This window comes from Suncus etruscus, chromosome 5 (assembly GCF_024139225.1).
Source record: "Suncus etruscus isolate mSunEtr1 chromosome 5, mSunEtr1.pri.cur, whole genome shotgun sequence".
In the NCBI taxonomy this organism is placed as follows: domain Eukaryota; kingdom Metazoa; phylum Chordata; class Mammalia; order Eulipotyphla; family Soricidae; genus Suncus; species Suncus etruscus.
The window spans coordinates 95,499,991-95,518,865 of record NC_064852.1 but is presented as its reverse complement, the minus strand read 5'-3'; the positions used below and the strand labels follow the sequence as shown (position 1 = coordinate 95,518,865).

General features: G+C 43.2%; 1 protein-coding gene across 1 annotated transcript in view; it reads right to left on the bottom strand.

Annotated features, from left to right (window-relative positions):
* Positions 1-12,134, bottom strand: part of TLK1 (tousled like kinase 1) — a 164,296-nt gene extending 152,162 nt beyond the window's left edge. Inside the window, 1 exon segment of the mRNA XM_049773535.1 lies at positions 11,963-12,134. Within this exon segment, the coding sequence (XP_049629492.1) occupies positions 11,963-12,116 (154 nt within the window). The 5' untranslated portion in view covers positions 12,117-12,134.
* Between the last annotated feature and the right edge of the window lie 6,741 nt (positions 12,135-18,875).

The window sequence follows — 18,875 nt, the reverse complement described above, 5'->3', positions numbered from 1 at the left end:
TCATGTCACTAAATTACCCTATGAATTATGTGATTTACATTACTTTTAACATTAAAACAAATGTTTTAAAAAGTAGAGCATTGGGGGGACGGGGAGAAAAAAAAGTACAACATTAAGAAAAGCAAGGTCTAGATAGGAAAAATAGTGGGTAAGGCACTTGGTTTGCATGGGGCAAAAGGCAGGTTGGGGTCCCAGAACCACACATTATCCCTCCACTGGGAGGGAGTCCCTCAACACAGGGCCAGCAGGCCAGGCATGGTTCAAAAACTAAGAAGGAAACACACACACACACACACACACACTATGATCAACCCCACACACACACACACACTATGATCAACCCATTATATCACTTATAATGCTTATAATTAAAATTAGATGTCTTTTGGTAATAAGGAAGAACACTATCTTCACTTAAAATCAAAACAACCCTGAAAAGACCATAATGCTTCCTGAAAACAAATTTCACCAATAAATAAAAGCTATAACTGATCCTCTTAAATTTTATTAGGAGCAATGTCAAAAATCAGGTTTTTTTTGAGTTAGAAGTGACTCATTTTTACAGATGAAAAGAAGCAACAGAAAAAAAGAGAAGGGGGTGGGCCAGAGAGATAGTGATGTGGGTAGGCATTTGCCTTGCACATGGTTGACCCAAATTCAATCCCTGACATCCCTTATGGTCACCTGAACCTACCAGAAGTTGATTAATGAGCAGAGTGCCAGAAGAAGTACCCCTGAGCACTGCCAAATGTGGCTCAAAAACCAAAAACCCAAAATAAATAAACAAAACAAAAAAACAAGAAGCTAAGTTCCAAGAATCAGAAATCTGAATTTATGTCCCAATTCTTTTATAGTAAAAAAGCTTAAGCAAAACTAAAGTTTGGACTAAATTTCTTCCAAAATCCTTTTCAGTGCTGTAATGTTCATATTATGAAAGTGAAGCAGAGAAATAAGCAACTTATCTAAAGTCATACAACTACTTAATGCAAGGTAGAAAGTACACTTGGATTCCAACTATAATCAATGCAGTTTCTCATCTGTTCCATACACTTTTTTAAAATGGAAAACTAGGGGCCGGAGAGATAGCTTAGTGGTAGGGTGTTTGCCTTGCAAACAGCCAACCCAGGACCAACAGTGGTTCGAATCCCAGCATCCCAAATGGTCCCCTGTGCCCGCCAGAAAGTGATTTCTAAACAGAGAGGCAGGAGTAACCCCTGAGCACCGCCAGTTGTGACCCAAAAAACTAAATAAATAAATAAATAAATAAATAAATAAATAAATAAATAAATAAATAAATAAATGGAAAACTATTAAAAAGCATGAAGAATTTTATGAAACTAAATCACTTAATACTATGTATGAAACTAAATCACTTAATACTATGGCTCTTCTTTTTTTTGTTTTGCTTTGTTTTGTTTTGGGGTCACACCGGCAGTGCTCAGGAGTTACTCCTGGCTCTATGCTCAGAAATCGCTCCTGGCAGACTGGAGGACCATATGGGATGCTGAGATTTGAACCACCATCCTTCTGCATGCAAGGCAAATGTCTTACCTCCATGCTATCTCTCCGGCCCATACTATGACTATTCTATAGAAAATAACATCCCATATCACAACAAATAAATTAATTATCAAGTATAATTAAACACATTAAACTGATCTCATGAAAGTTTAGAAAATTTATGTTTAACTTCCCACCACCACTTAAACTCTAAACTTTCCATCCAACTCACAAGACATTATGTTCCACATAAAATTAAAATGAATTGTCATAGGAATGATAAATGCATTAGAACAGATTAAACACATTACTTCTGGAATCACATAAACAACTTCAAATAAAAAACTAGGTCGACTGTTAAGTTTCTCTTTCAAAATTGAAAATAAGCCCTTACAGCATTCTAAAATTCTGTGCCCAAATATACAACTCCATCCACTACACTGTACCATAACCAGAATCTGATTCTCTGTTTCCAAAGATTATATTTCACAAAGAATTTAACAAGATTTCAAGAAGGCTGATTGTTGTGTTGATTCCAGAAAATTCAGAAAATCCTTAGAGGAAAAGCACAATAAAAATGCAAAATAGCAATAAAGTCAACAATAGTTTCATACTAATGACTTACAAGAACATTAAAAAGTATGCGGGGGGGGGGGGATTATGCGTGGATATATAAGTGTCGCTTAACTATATTTAGGGGTTATCAAAGAATCACAGAATGCTTACATTTTTAAGTTGGATGAAACTAAAGTCACTGCATCCAACAGCACCCATAATCTAAAGAATTTCTCTCCCTCCTTCAATGTCCCTGTAGTCTGCTTTAAATTTATATGGTAAACATTTCAAAAGGCAGTTTTTTTCATTGTTGAACTAGTCCAGTTGCTATACAGAATTTACATTCTTGTGGGGGGGCACCTCACTCAGCACTTCTGGGTAACCATGCAGTGCTGAGGATACAACCCTGAGTTCCCATATAGAAAACTTTCACTCCAACCCTGTTTATATTTCCTAGATGTTCTGCACCTCCAAAAAAAGATTTTAAAAAATGAATCCAATTTATGCCTACCAAACTTTGGCTGATAGTTTGCCCTTTAAAACAGAATGAATCTATTTTCTCTTCTATTTGCTTTTGAAATAAGAGTTCTTTCTGCTATCCCAACTAAAGTAGGAAACCTATGAAATCTTTCATAGACCAAGATGGCATGTTATTAAGTTCTCATCTTTTTTCATAAAAGTGAAAATCCTCTTTGAATTTCTTTCCATTAGTGAAAACAAGTACTAATATGTCTTTAGTACACACAGAGTAAGACAAACTTTTCAAAAATAAAAGTACTCTTATATACTAGTAAAACAAATTACTCTTTACTTACAAGATGGAGCAGAAAAGAAAACCCAAGTCTATCAAGTACCTGTACCAGTATCTAAAGACATATCACTTTTCTCACATTTCTACTGTCTTTCCTTGACACTAAATAAATAATCTACAGGTTTGCTGTGAGCCTGGAGGTACTTCTAAAATCCAATATACTTCCACATTCGAAGTACTTCCACCCTTCCACATCGAATGCAAAAAATAACCACTAGTGTGACTAGTGGGGCAGGGATGAGAGTTCAAAGGATGCATGCATGCCTTGGATGAGGACGTCCAGATTAGATTCCCAGCACCACATGGTCCCATAAGCACAGTAGGGGATCAAGTCTAACAATTGAGTAGCCCATGAACAACACTGAGTATGGTCCAAATATCAAGCAAAAACAAACAAACAGCAACACAAAAACCAATAAATCTACCACTTATCAAATATTGATATAATATCAAAGATCATAAAATTTCCAAAAAGACTGACTACATAGCCTTTTTTCTTACCTGGCCGTGTGTCTAAGTTAAGTTGGACACTCTTTACTATCCTTACTACAAAGGTAGATAAAATGCAGCTATCTTCCTTCTGGTAAGAAAATGAAGTGATTTGTAAGAAAAAAGACACAAGTTTTACTACATTTTTTTAGAATATATACTTCATTAAAAAAATTTTAACATGTGGGGCCAGAGTGACAGACAGTGGTAGAGCATTTGCCTTGCAAACTGCCAACCCATAACAGACCTGGGTTCAATCCCCAGCTCCTCATATGGTTCCCTCAGCCTGCCAGGAGTGATTTCTGAGCGAGGCGCGAGGAGTAGCCCCTGAGCACCACTGGGTGTGGCCCAAAAACAAAAACAAAAAAGAATAAAAAAAAAGTTTAACATGTAACCAGTTATAACTTAGTTATTTCTAACTAAGTATTGTTGAAATTATCTAATTTCTAATAGTATCCTATCTATCTACCTATCTACCTGCATAGATATATAGACATAACCGATAAACATAAAATCTTTTTGAGACCCTCAATTTTGGGGGTGGGGGCTTTTGGAGCAAACCTGGTGGTGCTCAGGGATTACTCCTGGCTCTTCAGTTAGAAATTACTCCTGGCAGGCTTAGGAGACCATATGGGATGCCAGGAATCGAACCCAGATAGGTCAAGTGCAAGGCAAACATCTTACTGCTTCAGCCCAAGATCCTCAATCATTTTTAGAGACTAAAGGAGTCCTAAGACTCAAAAAGGCTAAAAGTATAGCCTATTTCTCAGTGGTAGGTCTCTGTTCTCAGTTTCTTTATTTTCTAATAAGTCAATGTACTTCTGGAAGAAGGCACCAACCACATGATACCGCTTCAAAAACTAAAATCTTGGGGCCGGAGAGATAGCATGGAGGTAAGGTGTTTGCCTTTCATGCAGGAGGTCATCGGTTCGAATCCCGGCGTCCCATATGGTCCCCCGTGCCTGCCAGGAGCAATTTCTGAGCCTGGAGCCAGGAATAACCCCTGAGCACTGCCGGGTGTGACCCAAAAACCACAAAAAAAAAAAAAAAAAAAAAAAAACTAAAATCTTCATGAGGGAGATCTGAGCGGGTGGTCATATCTGCAATGCTCAAGTCTTATTCTTGGTTCTGTGTTCAGGTGTCACATCAGGTGGTACCTGAGGGACATATGCAGTGCTGGTAACTTAACTGGGTTGCCACATACTAGACAAGCACCTTCACTTTACCTCTGGTTACCTTTTCAGTCCAAAACTTCCAGTCTTCAAGAAATTAAAGAGCCATTTGGTGCATCCCTATTTTTTTTTTTTTTTTTTGGTTTTTGGGCCACACCCGGCATTGCTCAGGGGTTACTCCTGGCTGTCTGCTCAGAAATAGCTCCTGGCAGGCACGGGGGACCATATGGGACACCGGGATTCGAACCAACCACCCTTGGTCCTGGATCGGCTGCTTGCAAGGCAAACGCCGCTGTGCTATCTCCCCAGGCCCTCATCCCTATTTTTAACACAGTTTTACTTCATCAGGCGAGTCAAAAGTTATGTCTCTTATCTAGACAACAAAGACTCCAAATGTGGAAAAAGAATTACAATTTATTTTATTTTATTTTTTTAACTTGATTGATTGGTTGGTTGGTTGGTTTTAGGGACAGATCCAACAGTGCTCATGGGGTCACTCCTGGCTCTGCACTCAGAAATCGCCCCTGGCAGGCTGGGGGATCTTATGGGATGCAGGGAATCAAACTAGGTCCCTACCAGGTCAGCCACACGCAAGGCAAACACCCCCTCCCCCACTGCTGTGCGTGCTCACTGGCGAAATTTCTCTCTCTCTCTCTCTCTCTCTCTCTCTCTCTCTCTCTCTCTCTCTCTCTCTCTCTCTCTCTCTCTATTTCTCTCTCACCCAGAATTACAATTTAATTATACAGTGATAACTATCTTTTTTAATCACACTACTTTCACTAATTATGCAAAAATAAAGCAAACTATTCATAACTGGCAGGATGGAACAAAAAAGAAAACCCACAAGTTCTGTATACTCATTAGACTCTTAACAGTTATCAATTCAAAAGCACCACCTACTGATATGCAGAAAAAACCCATCTGCTTATAGCCAACAAGACACTAGGCTCTACTCTCAGCCACCTTTGGTAAGAATGGCATGTGGTTCAGTCTCTCTGGAAAGCAGCATGGAGAACTCTCCAAAACACAGGAATATAAACTCCCAAACGACCCAGTAGTACTACTTCTTGGTACCCATCTCCAAAACATAATAACATTATTTCAAAAGAATATATGTGTTCAGGGCCGGTGAGGTGGCGCTAAAGGTAAGGTGTCTGTCTTGCAAGCGCTAGCCAAGGAAGAACTGCGGTTCGATCCCCTGGCGTCCCATGTGGTCCCCCAAGCCAGGGGCAATTTCTGAGCACTTAGCCAGGAGTAACCCCTGAACATCAAATGGGTGTGACCCAAAAAACCAAAAAAAAAAAAAAAAGAAGAATGTATGTGTTCATCACGGCAATTAGAACTGTCAAGATATGGAAACAACCCATATGTCTAACCAGAGGTGAATAGAAATTGCAATATATATGCAATGAAATACTATACAGCTTTAAGAAAGAACACAATCACACAATTTGCCAGGACATTGGATGGAACTAAAGATTATGCTGAATAAAGTCAATCAGATGGAAATGGATACAGAATGATTCAAGTACAGAATGATCTATTCAAGGTGGCAACAAAGAGCCGAAAGGCAACACAATGGAAAACTAATCTGCACAACTGAGTTGTTTGGGGATGGAGAGCAGGTTTTGAAAGAGAGAAGTGAGATCCAATGGGGTGAGGAGAAAGAAGTGGATACACTGGTGATGGGCGTAATGTTGGAATATGTGCACGGAAAATCATCATAAATAGTATTGTAAATAACAGAATCTCAGTTAAAAAATATTAGAAAGAAACTAGGTTCCTAGACGTCAATAAAGCAAAACTTCTACTTTAAATGTTAATTTTTTTATATTCTCACCCTTAATGACAGAATCATTAGAAGACAAAATGGAATAGAGATTTTCAAGCTATACTGCTTAACAACTCTGAAAACAAGGCTGACAAATGAAAAGCCCATAGAACTGAATATGAAAAGGGGAGAGAGAAATCACCTAGGGGAAGTGGTGGTGGCATATTGGTACATTGGCAGTAGATTTGATGTGGTTACACTGTATGCTTATGTAAGCCTAAAATATTAATACTAATGCTATCATTAGACCACAATAAAAACTTAATCAAGAGCTACAGAGATGGCTCAAAAGGATAAGCACATGTTCTACATGTAGAGAATGTTCAGACTACCGTATTTTCCGGCGTATAAGACGACTTTTGAAACAAAAAAAAAGTCAACCGAAAATCGGGGGTCCTCTTATACGCCGAGTATATTCCGAAAAATGTTTCAATATGCCACTAAACGAAAATTGTCTGAATATTGCCACAGAAAGAATTTTCCAACTCGATCCTGCACCAATCACTCCAAGGCTGCTCTGACCGCCTCTCTAACCCAGCCAATCCAAGCAGGCTTTTCATGCATGCGAATTAGACAATGTTCTGGGCCCCCGAATCTACACTGTCAAAAGCCTGCTCAGATTGGCCAGAGTCAGAGAGGAAGTCTAAAATTAGGGGTCATTTTATATGCCAGAAAATACGGTATATCCCCAGCAGCACATGGTCCTCCCCTCAGCACTGCCAGGGGTGATCACAAACACCAGAACACTTAGTTCCTTAAGTACTAGGACTAGTTCCTTAGTCCTTAAGTACTGTCAGATGCATCCCCAAAACCATATCTACTCCTTTTTAAAAGTGGGAAACCAGAAAGATCATGGTGAGAAGGAACATTTTAAGTCTCTTGCCTTACATGTGCTAACACCAGTTAGTTCCCTTGAACTGCATTTTGCACCATATACTGTATTTTTCGTACCATAAGACACACTTACCCCACAAAAAAAGATAAGGGGGGGAATGTCTATGCATTTTATGGAGTGAATGTCGCCTGGACCTGAAGCCTGAGTACAGGGGAGGAGAGCATTTACTAACCACTTGACATCCACAGTGTTATGCCCCCTTTATTGCAGACATACCACATAGTACGAGCAATCAGGTTAACACATTTTCACCGTCTTCGTCTAAGACTATTTGTTACTTCGACTTTTAGTTTTTCTTGTTTTCCTCATCTAAAAACTAAGTGCATCTTACAGTCAGGCTCATCTTATAAAGCAAAAAATATCATAGTTCCAGAGCTCAGCCAGAAGTGATCCCCCAGCTCAGAGTTAGGAGTAAGCCCTAAACCAGGGGTCTCAAACTCGCAGCCCTCGGGCCCTTTGCGGCCCTCTGTACATTTTGTGGCCCTGCCCTAGAGGAATCTTTTTTTGTTTTGTTTTGTTTTGTTTTACTTGTTTGGGTCACACCCCCCAATGTTCAAGGCTTACTACTGACTTTGCACTCAAGGATCACCCCGACTTTGCCACCTGTGGTCCCCAGGTAAACTGAGTTTGAGACCCCTGCAACTAAAAGCACAGCCAGATTTAAATCAACCCCCCAGGCCAAAAGATACCGTATTTGCAGGCGTATAAGACAACCCTTCAACCCATGAAAAACTTACTAAAAGTCAGGAGTCATATTATATGCTGGTATATGGCATGCTGAAACTTGTTTCAGCTTCAGGAACGAGTGATCCGCACCCCTCTTACTTTTAAGAAGTAACTTACTTTTAAGACTTTTAGGAAGTTTTTCATGGGTTGAAGGGAAGTCTTATACACCGGCAAATACGGTAGCTAGGGTGTGATTGGGTATAAAGTACATGTTTCACATGAATGAAGCCTGGGTTCAATCTTGCTAACATATACATATACATAGAGAACTATAATCTTACATTATTAGTTCAAAATCAGGAAGAGGGCCTGAGTATCACATGAGATACATGAGACCAGGGTTAGATCCACAACACACCAAAATATTTTCTTCAATATTTTTTAGATACCTATGGCACTAATTTTTACTACACTTGAACTTAGCCAATAGGCGAAGAAGCGATGACACTAATTTTCAAAAGCTATTTTCAAAGCTGTTTAGAAGTTCATCACATGTATCATTTACATACATAATATCAAATCCGTTTAAGTTTTAGGATTTTATGAGTGATAAGGTGGAGGTCTGGAGCTACATCCCGTGGTGCTCAGGATTTAATCCTGATGGAGCTTGGTAGACCATACGTGATACTGTGATGCTTGGAATTCAAACTGGTGTTGCATTAGGATGTTTTCCTAAAACCAAGTTTGTTCTATTTGAACATGTTTGATTTACATTGATAATATTATCAATTGATAGTACACTTATAGTAAACAATTCGATTTACACTGATAGTAAGGGTTCTTACTAGCAGTCACTAGAAATGCTAAATTCTCTCAATTTAAACACTATACTAATGTATGTTTGGAAAAGACACAAAACATCTGTTAAAATTAAGAATGGAACTCCAGGGGCCGGAGAGATAGCATGGAGGTAAGGCGTTTGTTTGCCTCGCATGCAGGTCAGTAGTTGGAATCCCGGCATCCCAAGTGGTCCCCGAGCCAGCCAGGAGTGATTTCTGAGTGTAGAGCCAGTAGTAACCCCTGAGCACTGCTGGGTGTGACTCAAAAACCAAAATAAGAAAAAAGGATGGAACTCCAATCAATAGAATACAATTTCCTGTTAGCATTAGCCTCAAGATGAAAGGATGAATTCAGATGTAACTCATAATTAGTCAAAAAATGTGCATCACCGGGATCATATAGTAGATAGTGCAATTCTAACATAATCATATCCTATTATTTGATTAACAAATACTAGGGTGACAGCCCAATAGACTAGAGTATATGCTCTGCATTCAGAAGATTAAGTTCAATTCCTGGCACGATATGGCCTTCCCACCTACAACAACACTGTAATGGGTGACCCCAGAGCTCCAGGAATGCCCAAGACCAATAATTAATAATAATAATAATAATAATAATAACAACAACAACAATGTGATCAAACTCATGGGGAAATTATGTTTATTTGTAAACTCATGTTAAATTATTCTATCCTCTCAATTATTTTTTAATTTTTTTTTGGGGGGGTGCCACACATGGCAGTGCTCGGGAATTATCCGTGACTCTCAAGAATTACTCCTAGGGTTCCGAGGACACCATATGGGATGCCTTTTCTGCTGTACTATCTCAGTGGTCTAAGTCTTTCAAATTTTAATCAGGTAGGAAAGATTGAATGAAATTTCTATTTTTCTATAAAAATTTTGAACATCAGAAAAAAGTACAGAAAAGCATTTTTTTTTTTTTTTTTTTTTTTGGTTTTTGGGCCACACCTGGTAACGCTCAGGGGTTACTCCTGGCTATGCGCTCAGAAGTCGCTCCTGGCTTGGGGGACCATATGGGACGCCGGGGGATCGAACCGCGGTCCGTCTCCTAGGCTAGCGCAGGTAAGGCAGGCACCTTACCTCCAGCGCCACCGCCCGGCCCCAGAAAAGCATTTTTAACTAGTTAATATTATCTCAAAACTCAAAATACAGACTTTGCAGACTCCAAATTGTTAATGCCCATAACCTAGTAGTAAATGAATAATTGAACTCTGGATCCTCAATATCTACTACTGTGCCAAGTTCATAGAAATGACTCAATAAATATTGAAAGATGAATAAACAATACTAAAAAAACTAACCTTACCCAAAAAATTACAAATAAGTCCCAACCATTCATTCATTAAAACGTCATTATCATTAATCAGCTTAGCATAACTACAGACAAAAGTAAAAAAATATGCTAAAAGCACCAATATCCTATTAAAATGTTTTTGAAAACCATTCATCTATAAAAATAACCACCAAAAATCATCAGATTACAAAATCTAAATGAGTCAAGAAATAAACTTTTATCTCCTAATATTCCGAGCTCGGTGTTGGGGGTGAAATGGAAAAGGGAAGATGTCTGTCAACGTATTGAGCATGTCTTAATGGATGCCATAAATCCAACCTTTCCATGAATTTTCTGGAGCAGATTCGTGCCAATCTTTGAGCCTATTGTCACTTTCACACATGCTCACAGGAACAAAATGACAAAGAATGCCGTGCCAGACTCACAGGATCCGGGCACAAAAACGTTTGATTAGCAATTGTCAAGCCTCTGAAGACTACACATTAACAGGTATTTTCAAAATAAATGAATCCCATCGATTCCTACACAATTCAAAGAAACGAAGATAGATTCATTACACTACTGGATGGACTTCAGATCTTCTTTATTTCCTTTCTTTTAATATGACTACTATTTTCCTCCGGTGCTACAATTGGGAATGAACTCCCCATTTGCCCACCGCTCAACGTTTCCTAGACCTAGACAAAAGATCTTTTTTCCAAGCGATCCCAGCCACATGTATTCTGTATTCTTTCCCCGGCAAACGTATGTGTGTATGTGAGAGTGTGTGTGTGCTTCCAAATCTCAATTCTCTCCGTCGTACCCTTCAAGTTGAGAATACAGCAAGTTGAAAATTCCCGTCCAGTGCACTGCGCTTGCTTCAAGAAGGAGCTGGCTAACTGCTACATCTGGTGGCGGCACACGAGCATGCCAGACGCCGGCAAACTTAAGAAAACAATTGCAACCGAGCTGCTTAGAAAACTATCCGCAAAACCCACCAACCAGCCCGGCCGGCGGCGGGGGCGGCGGCGGCACGGACAGAAGAAAACCAGCTCAACTAGCAGCCAAGGATCGGGAAGACAGAGACAGAGAGACAGAGAGAGAGACAGAGAGAGAGAGACAGAGACAGAGAGAGACAGAGACAGAGAGAGGTCTCGCATGCCCCAGCCCCGCCGGAGGTGATGGCGAAGGAAGGAAAGAGAGACAGAGACACAGAGAGAAAGTTGCCAGCATCTGGAGGGGCGGTCTCAGAAGCCCACACGGCTGGTGGGGGGGGGGTGTTTCTGGGCTCCTCGGAACCAAGCAGCAGGGGCTGGGGGGTGTACTGGAGTCTGCATGGCTCATTGCACGCGCCCCGAAAAGGGCAGGGACCCCGGTGCACACCCGAGCGCGCGCGTGCAGGAAGGCGAGGGGAGGGGGCCGCCTCCGGGTCCGGCGGCTCGGCCCGCCTCTAGGGGAGGAGTGCGCGAGGCGAGGGGAGGGGAGCGGAGCGGAGCGGAGGGGGCTGGAAGCTGGAAGCTGCAAAAGCCCGGAGCCGCAGCCCAGGGAAGGAAAACCCACCGCGCGGAGACCCGGGGCCGGGAGGTTCAGAGCCCATGGGGCGGGGAGAGGGCGCGCAGGGCAGGAAGGCGAGGCCTCCTCGCCGGCTGCAAAGCAGCGCCCGTCCCCGCCCGCGCGCTCTCGCCCGCTCGCTCGCTCGCTCAGCCCGGGTCCGTCTCCCACCACCACCAACACCCACCCAGGCAGCAACGACCCGGGGAGCACCGGGGGCGGCCTGCAGAACCCTTCCGCGCCATCCTCACCCCCTCCACGTCCCTTGCACACACACACAGACACCCCGAGGTGGGGAAGCCGGGGTTCGAGGGAGCGAGCGCGCTCGCTCGGGCCGGCCGGCGCTGGGCGCTTACCTTCCCGGGGCCTCGCGGAGGGCGGCGTGGGGCTGAGCAGGGCCCTGGCCGCCGCCAACGCCGCCGCCGAAGCCGAAGCCGGGCTCGGGGCCGCGGAGAGTCGGGACCAAGATGGCTGCCCCTCCAAACTTCCACCGCTACTTTGGACACTCATCAAGCGACTTTCTGGGAGCCCGACGCCCCCCCGGCGGCGGCGGCGGCGGCGGCAACGGGCCCGGCGCCCGCCTCCGTCATGGCGGGGCCGCGCAGAGGGCGAGCGTGCGGGCGAGGGAGAGCGAGGGCAGAGGGAGGGGAAGCGAGAGCCGAGGGCTGAGGGAGGAGGTGCGCGGGGAAGAGGTGAAGGCCGGCGAGGCGGAGGGCGCCGCCTGGGCCGCCGCGGGAGAAGAGGAGCGGCGGAGGAGGCGGCGGCGGAGGCGGAGGAGAGGCGTCGAGGGGCCGCGGGCGGCGGCGGTGCAGACTTCCGCGGGCGGAACCTGCCGGCACCTCTGCAGTGCGTCGGCCCGGCGTCGCCCGGGTGGCGGCGGCGGCGGCGGCTGAGGCTGAGGCTGAGGTGGCCGAGGCGGGCGCCGGGGGGCGGCGGGCTAGAAGCTCGGCGGCATCAGTTGCGTGGCCGGCGGCGGGGGCGTCACGCGCCGCCCGTGCAAAGCCAAACACGATCGCGAGGCTCCTGCGCCTCCGGTAGCGGCGGCCGCGGCGGCCGCGGGAGCAGGCTCTGGGGGAGAGAGGGAGGGACCTGGCGGGCTTGGGGGCGGAGTGGGGAGTGGAGGGAAGGGGAGAGGAGAGCAGAGGAGAGGAGGGAGGAGACGCGGGAGTCCCGGGCGCTGCTTCCGAGGCGGCTGGTGATTGCGAGAGAGAAAGGGAGAGAGGCAGAGAGAGAGAGAGACGCGCCCGCACTCAGGCGTCTCTCTCCCTCTCTCTCTCCTGCTCGCCCGCCACCTGCCTCCCCACCTCGCCTGCAGACCCACTAGCTGCAGCCGCCTGAGAGACAAATGCCTCTGCCCCCCGTTGGGCTCCTTACTACGGCGCACCCCGACTTAGTTAGGGACTTGGTTCGGTGCGATCCGCGTCTCCAGATGGCACCGAAAAGTTTCCAGTTGCCGCTTTCCTGGGCCTCCTTCCCCGCTCCGCCAGCACTGTGGGCGCCTCCTTCTAGTCTGCCCAATGAGTGGGGTCGCCTCCTAGCATGAGACAGAGATTTGAATCCGGGAGCAGTGGGGAAGGGAAGGTGGAAATAAAAAACTTTTTGTTTTTGTTTTTGGTGGGTTTTTTTCTGCAGACATCTCTTTTACCAGCGTTGGCTGCTGCTTGGGGAGTCTGAGCGAGTCTTTTTGTTTTAAAGGATTAATTAGATCCACGGGATAGACTTGATTGAAGACACTGAGGGAAACTCTGTCTTGTTGTAGAAGACAGTCTGGTGTGGAGAAAGTTCTCACCGCTCTTCCCTGCTGCTGAGAAGACCAGATAACAAAAAAAAATCCCAAAGCGAATGATAGTGTTTGCTAAAATGTGCACATACGCCGTAGCTTGCTTGCTTCCTTCACGTCCACACACACGCAAGGGACTGGGCAGCTTGTGATCTGATAAGAGTTCAGGGGGAAAATTTTACAAGTTGATTGCTCTCCTTCAAAGAAAACATTGAAAAGGGTTATGATATACAGTAAACTGTCCACGCCAGAGGAAATGGCATGATGAACAGGACAAAAATAATCATTTCTCTTTTTCGTTTTTATGACATTGCATTTTTCGTAGTCATGGTTGGCTCAGATAAACTATCACACTAGAATTGTTTTCGTTTTCTTCTGCCTCGGATTCTTCTGAGTTTCTAACCAGGGCTGTCTTTCCAACTGAAGAGGCAGATCTCAGACACATAGGACCTTGTAAGGTGTAGATAGAGAACAAACTGCACGTATTTAAAGGATACAATTCCAGGAGTTTTGACCCCTAAAACCTTTCATTTCGACAATCAAACTAGTTTGTGAATTTCACAGGTAGATTTAAACAGATTGTACCTTTTTTGTCTGGCTTCTTTTGAAATTCATGTAGCAATGAACTTGTTACTTTGGGGAAATGGGGGAGGGGTCCCCCAAAGGTCCTGGAGACCCTGAGATGCTCAGCAGTGTCAATCTAAAGGTTCCTAGATGGCCATAGGGCCACACCAGATGTGCTGGTACGAGGACCAGTAGGAGTTTAGGCAATAAGATAAATATGGGGGTCAAACTTGGCAAAAGTACGTTTTCATTTGCCATTTTGAGCTATAGATGTGTTTTCTTTTTTCTGTGGCACAACTGCACACTATATTCTATTCACTTATTTTTTGCATCTCTACATTTTTTTCATGAAGAGCCGAAGAGTTAGCATGGTTGTAGGGCATTTGCCTTGCATGCAGAAGGACGGTGCCTCGAATCCTGGCATCCCATATGGTCCTCCGAGCTTGCCCACCTGGGACAATTTCTGAGCTTAGAGCCAGGAGTAACCCCTGAATGCTGCCGGGTGTGACCCAAAAAACAAACAAACAAAAATAATGCTATCATGAAAGTTAATGTTCAAGATTTTCTTTGTTTTTGTTTTGTTGGCTTTTGAGTCACACCCAGCTTTGCTCAGGGGTTACTCCTGGCTCTGCGTTCAGAAATCACCCCTGGCAGGCACGGGGGACCATATGGGATGCCGGGATTAGAACCACCGTCCTTCTGCATACGAGGCAAACGCCTTACCTCCATGCTATCTCTCCAGCCCCCATGTTCAAGTTTTGTTTTTTTTTGGTTTTGGTTTTTGGGTCATACCCGGCGGTGCTCAGGGGTTACTCCTGGCTGTCTGCTCAGAAACAACTCCTGGCAGGCACGGGGGACCATATGGGATACCGGGATTCGAACCAACCACCTTTGGTCCTGGATCGGCTGCTTGCAAGGCAAACGCCGCTGTGCTATCTCTCCGGGCCCATGTTCAAGTTTTTATGTTAATAAATGTTCCTTTCTCTGGGACATATATTTAGAACCAAATATACTATTAGTTGGGATGTTTTGTTTGTTAGAACACACCCAACAGTGCTCAGGGCTTACTCCTAGTTTTGTGCTCAGGGATCACTCTTGATATTCTCCAGGAGCAGGTATCAAACCCAGGTCTTCCACGTTTAAGGCATGCACCTCACTCACTATATTACTCCTCCAGCCCCACCATTAGATCTGTGGGACCACACCCAGTGGCACTCGGGTTACACCTAGCTATGCACTCAGAAATCGCTCCTGATTTGGGGGACCATATGGGACGCGGGGGGGGGGGGGGGGATTGAACAGTGGTGTGTCCTGGGTCAGCCGCTTGCAAGGGAAATGCCCTACCACTGTGCCATTGTTCCCTAGTTTTTTGTTTGTTTGTTTTTAATTTGGGGGTCACACCCAGCAGCGCTCAGGGGTTACTCCTGGCTCTATGCTCAAAAATTGCTCCTGGTAGGCTCAGGGGACCATAGGAGATGCGGGGATTCGAACCACTGACCTGCGTGCAAGGCAAATGCCTTACCTCAATGCTACCTCTCTGGCCCCCTGTTTTTGTTTTTTAATACCAAAGTACAAGCTTTAAGGTGAGAAAAAACACACAGGACTGAGGCACACTCTGCATACAGTAAGTCCTCATTAGATAACCAGTGAATCCTTAAACATTGATATGAGGGACCACTGAGCACAGCCAGGTATAAGCCCCAGGACAGCTGGGTATAGCTCCAAATTAAAGAAGGAAGTTCAGGATTTTCTTTTTGTTTTGTTTTGTTTTGTTGAGGTGGGAGAATGCTTGATGTGGGGGCTGTGCATACCTGGTGCTGTTTGGAAGCTTGTCTGAGGCCAAGGATAACTCTTCTAAGGGTGCTAGGGTTCAAACTGGGGTCAGCTGTGTACAAGGCTGTACAACTGTGTACTCTATCTCTCTAGCCCCAAAGTATAAGCTTTATAAGGGAAAGAAGTACAATAACAACATGTAGGTAAATAGTGTTCTTCCATATATTAAGAGTGATGTTGTTAGTAAAATGTAATAAAAAGAGGCTAGGACAAGACCAAAATTTAAGAGAACAGGTAACATTGATTCAATTTGCCGTCTCTGAAAATCTGCTTAGAGTCATTGGGAGATCTCCAAAGCACCTCTCAATTTGAAGACATTAGACAGAGCTCTGCTCCCCTCAAGAGTAGTAAACAAAACCAAAGCAGAGATTGAGAAGAGATCATCTTCTTGCTACATTCTCCAGGGCTTCTTTAAATTACTTTTCTTGTTTTGGTTTTGGTTTTATTTTTGAGCCACACCCACTGGTGATCTATAGCTACTTCTGGCTCATTTCTTATGGGATCATAGGGTGCTAGGGTTCAAAACTGAACCTCCCACATGCAAAATATGAATGCCTGCCCCTTGAGCTATCTAACTGCTCTTCCGTTCTGGTTATTTTGTTACCAGCCCAGACTCCATTTTATAGCTGATTCCTTTTATTTTAAATGGTATCTAGAGGACCACAACATATATTATCAAATTACCCTAGATTTATATTTGTTATGAGTGCTGCCTAGAAACAACAATTAAATGGTTTCTGCTTTCTTATAGCTTAAAATAAAGGTAAAGAAAGCCAAATCATGACGAGGTCACTGCCAAAAGGAGAGAGCTAAAATAAACTGGGACTTAGCCCGGAAATGCAATGTCATGCCATCACTTTAAGTCATCTTCAAGGAATACTGAAAATACTAATAATATTTTAAGATATAATAAGTGAAAAAATGGTCATGATCCTAATTTATAAGTACATACTGATTGATAAAAGTATGTATACACATAAAAGTTACGCATACATAACTTTTTTGTAAGATTACATAGTTATTACATTGTTCCTCCTTTTTGCTTTTCTGAACTGTTTACACTGAATCATGTATTTCTTAAGTATGAAAAAGTTTATACACAAATGCTGCAAATGCACAAATTTATAAAATTATATGTTAAGAAAAGTTTTATAAACAGTAAGTAAAGGCTCTGCGTGTTGTAAATTTTAGCCAGTGCAAAAACATCCCAAAAATATTTGATAAAATGATAGGATGGGTACAGTGCTAGGTATCACAGCAACAAAAGAAGCAGAAAAGTCCAGAGAACTCGTTTTTGGACAAAATGGCAGATCTGCTACTTAGGAAAAGGAGATCTCTTAAGGGGAAAAATAAACTAACTGGAAAGTTTTGAAAAAATTTTATTTGATGCATCATGGTTTACAGTACTGTTAATGATAGTGTTTCATTTCATGCAAACAATGTTCCAATACCACCGGAGTGTCCTCTTCCCTCCACCATTGCATCCCTCTGCCCACCCCACCCTTCCCTTCATCAACCCTTCCCTCTACTCCCCAGCATCAAATTGCATGGTTTTAACTTTTATTATAGCCTAGTAGTATTTCACTGTGTATATATGTATGATAGTTTATTATCCAGTCATTTTCTTGATTTACGTGGCTATTGTGAATAGTGTTGCAATGAATATAGGAGCACAACTGTGTTTTTGAAATAGAGTATTTGGAAGGGGGTTTTGGCAAGCTTCCTTGGGAAATATTCCCAGAAAAAAAGACAACATGTGAACACAGGAAGGAACTGAGCAAACTAAAGGAGAACACAGTTAATCTTTCTAGGAAGAATTAAGAAGATTGGGGAGAAAGTTCTTTCTGTGAGGTGAACGCTTCATTATGATTGTAACTCAAACCCATAGTTTGAGTCAAAGCCTGGCACAGACCAAAAGTGCTGTCAACACTGGGAAGAGAATGAATGAATGATGAGGATCAGTGAGCTGGGAGATGGGTGGAGGATCCGCCTATGAGAAGAGACACCAGCAGTCTCAAGAGAGAAGGTCATATAAAAAAGGAAAGATCTGAGCCTTGATCTACAGACTGAACATCATTTACAACAACGTTCATTTGACTCCTATATATCACAGTAAAATATTTACAAACCATACCACAGTATCTATATAATTATGTGTATACTTTATACCTCTTAATATTTGATAACTTGTAAATTTGAGCAAACAGGCTGAAGATGTCACAGTGGTAGACCACATGCTTTGCCTGTTTGAAGCCCTGGATTTTATCCTCAACAAAAGCATATTTACACAAAGACATACATGTTAAGGAAATAACTACTCTTGAACCTTTTTAGGTTCTTTCCCCAACCAACAGGAAATGAGGTCAACCTTTAGATGAAGTGTCCTTTCTAAGTACCCACATATAGTCAGGGTCCTAGAGTCAGTTCACACAGCCCAAAGGACAGGTTGTGGACATTTCTTCTCAACTCAAATTTGTGATCAACTGTAGTGAGACTATTTCCACCTCCCAAATCGTCAAAAGTCACAAATGAGGGCTTTCACTTTCCCCTCCAGATCTGAGACTTGAGCACAATATTTCTTCAAATACCATTGCTTTGTTGTCCACTTACCCACCTTTGGCTAACAGACTAGGCTAACAATTTGCCATATTTGCAGTTGTAGCCCCAACATCTAGCATCTGCCAGGTATATACTTGGTTCCTAACACATATTTCTTGTGCCAATCATTTTTCCACTTGCCAACTAACAAAACTTGAGCCCCCTTTGCCGTCCCACCTGTAGTAGACAAGGCTAGCCACTTTAACAATTCAAGAAGGACCAGATACTCATCGCATTTGGTATTCAGTTGGCCTATGTTTGTACTATGTGACCATGATTAAGTTGCTAAATAAAAATATTAATTTTCCATGAGCCATAATCTAGCCAAGCTAGATTATAAGGTTTTGATAAAGATATTATGACCTGGAAATTACATTCCAAAGAATACATTCTACAGACATTTTGCAATGTGCATCAGGAGATAAGAAGGTTTACAATACTAATGTTTGAAGCCATGAAAACCTAAAAATTACCCAGTATTTCTCAATATCTCT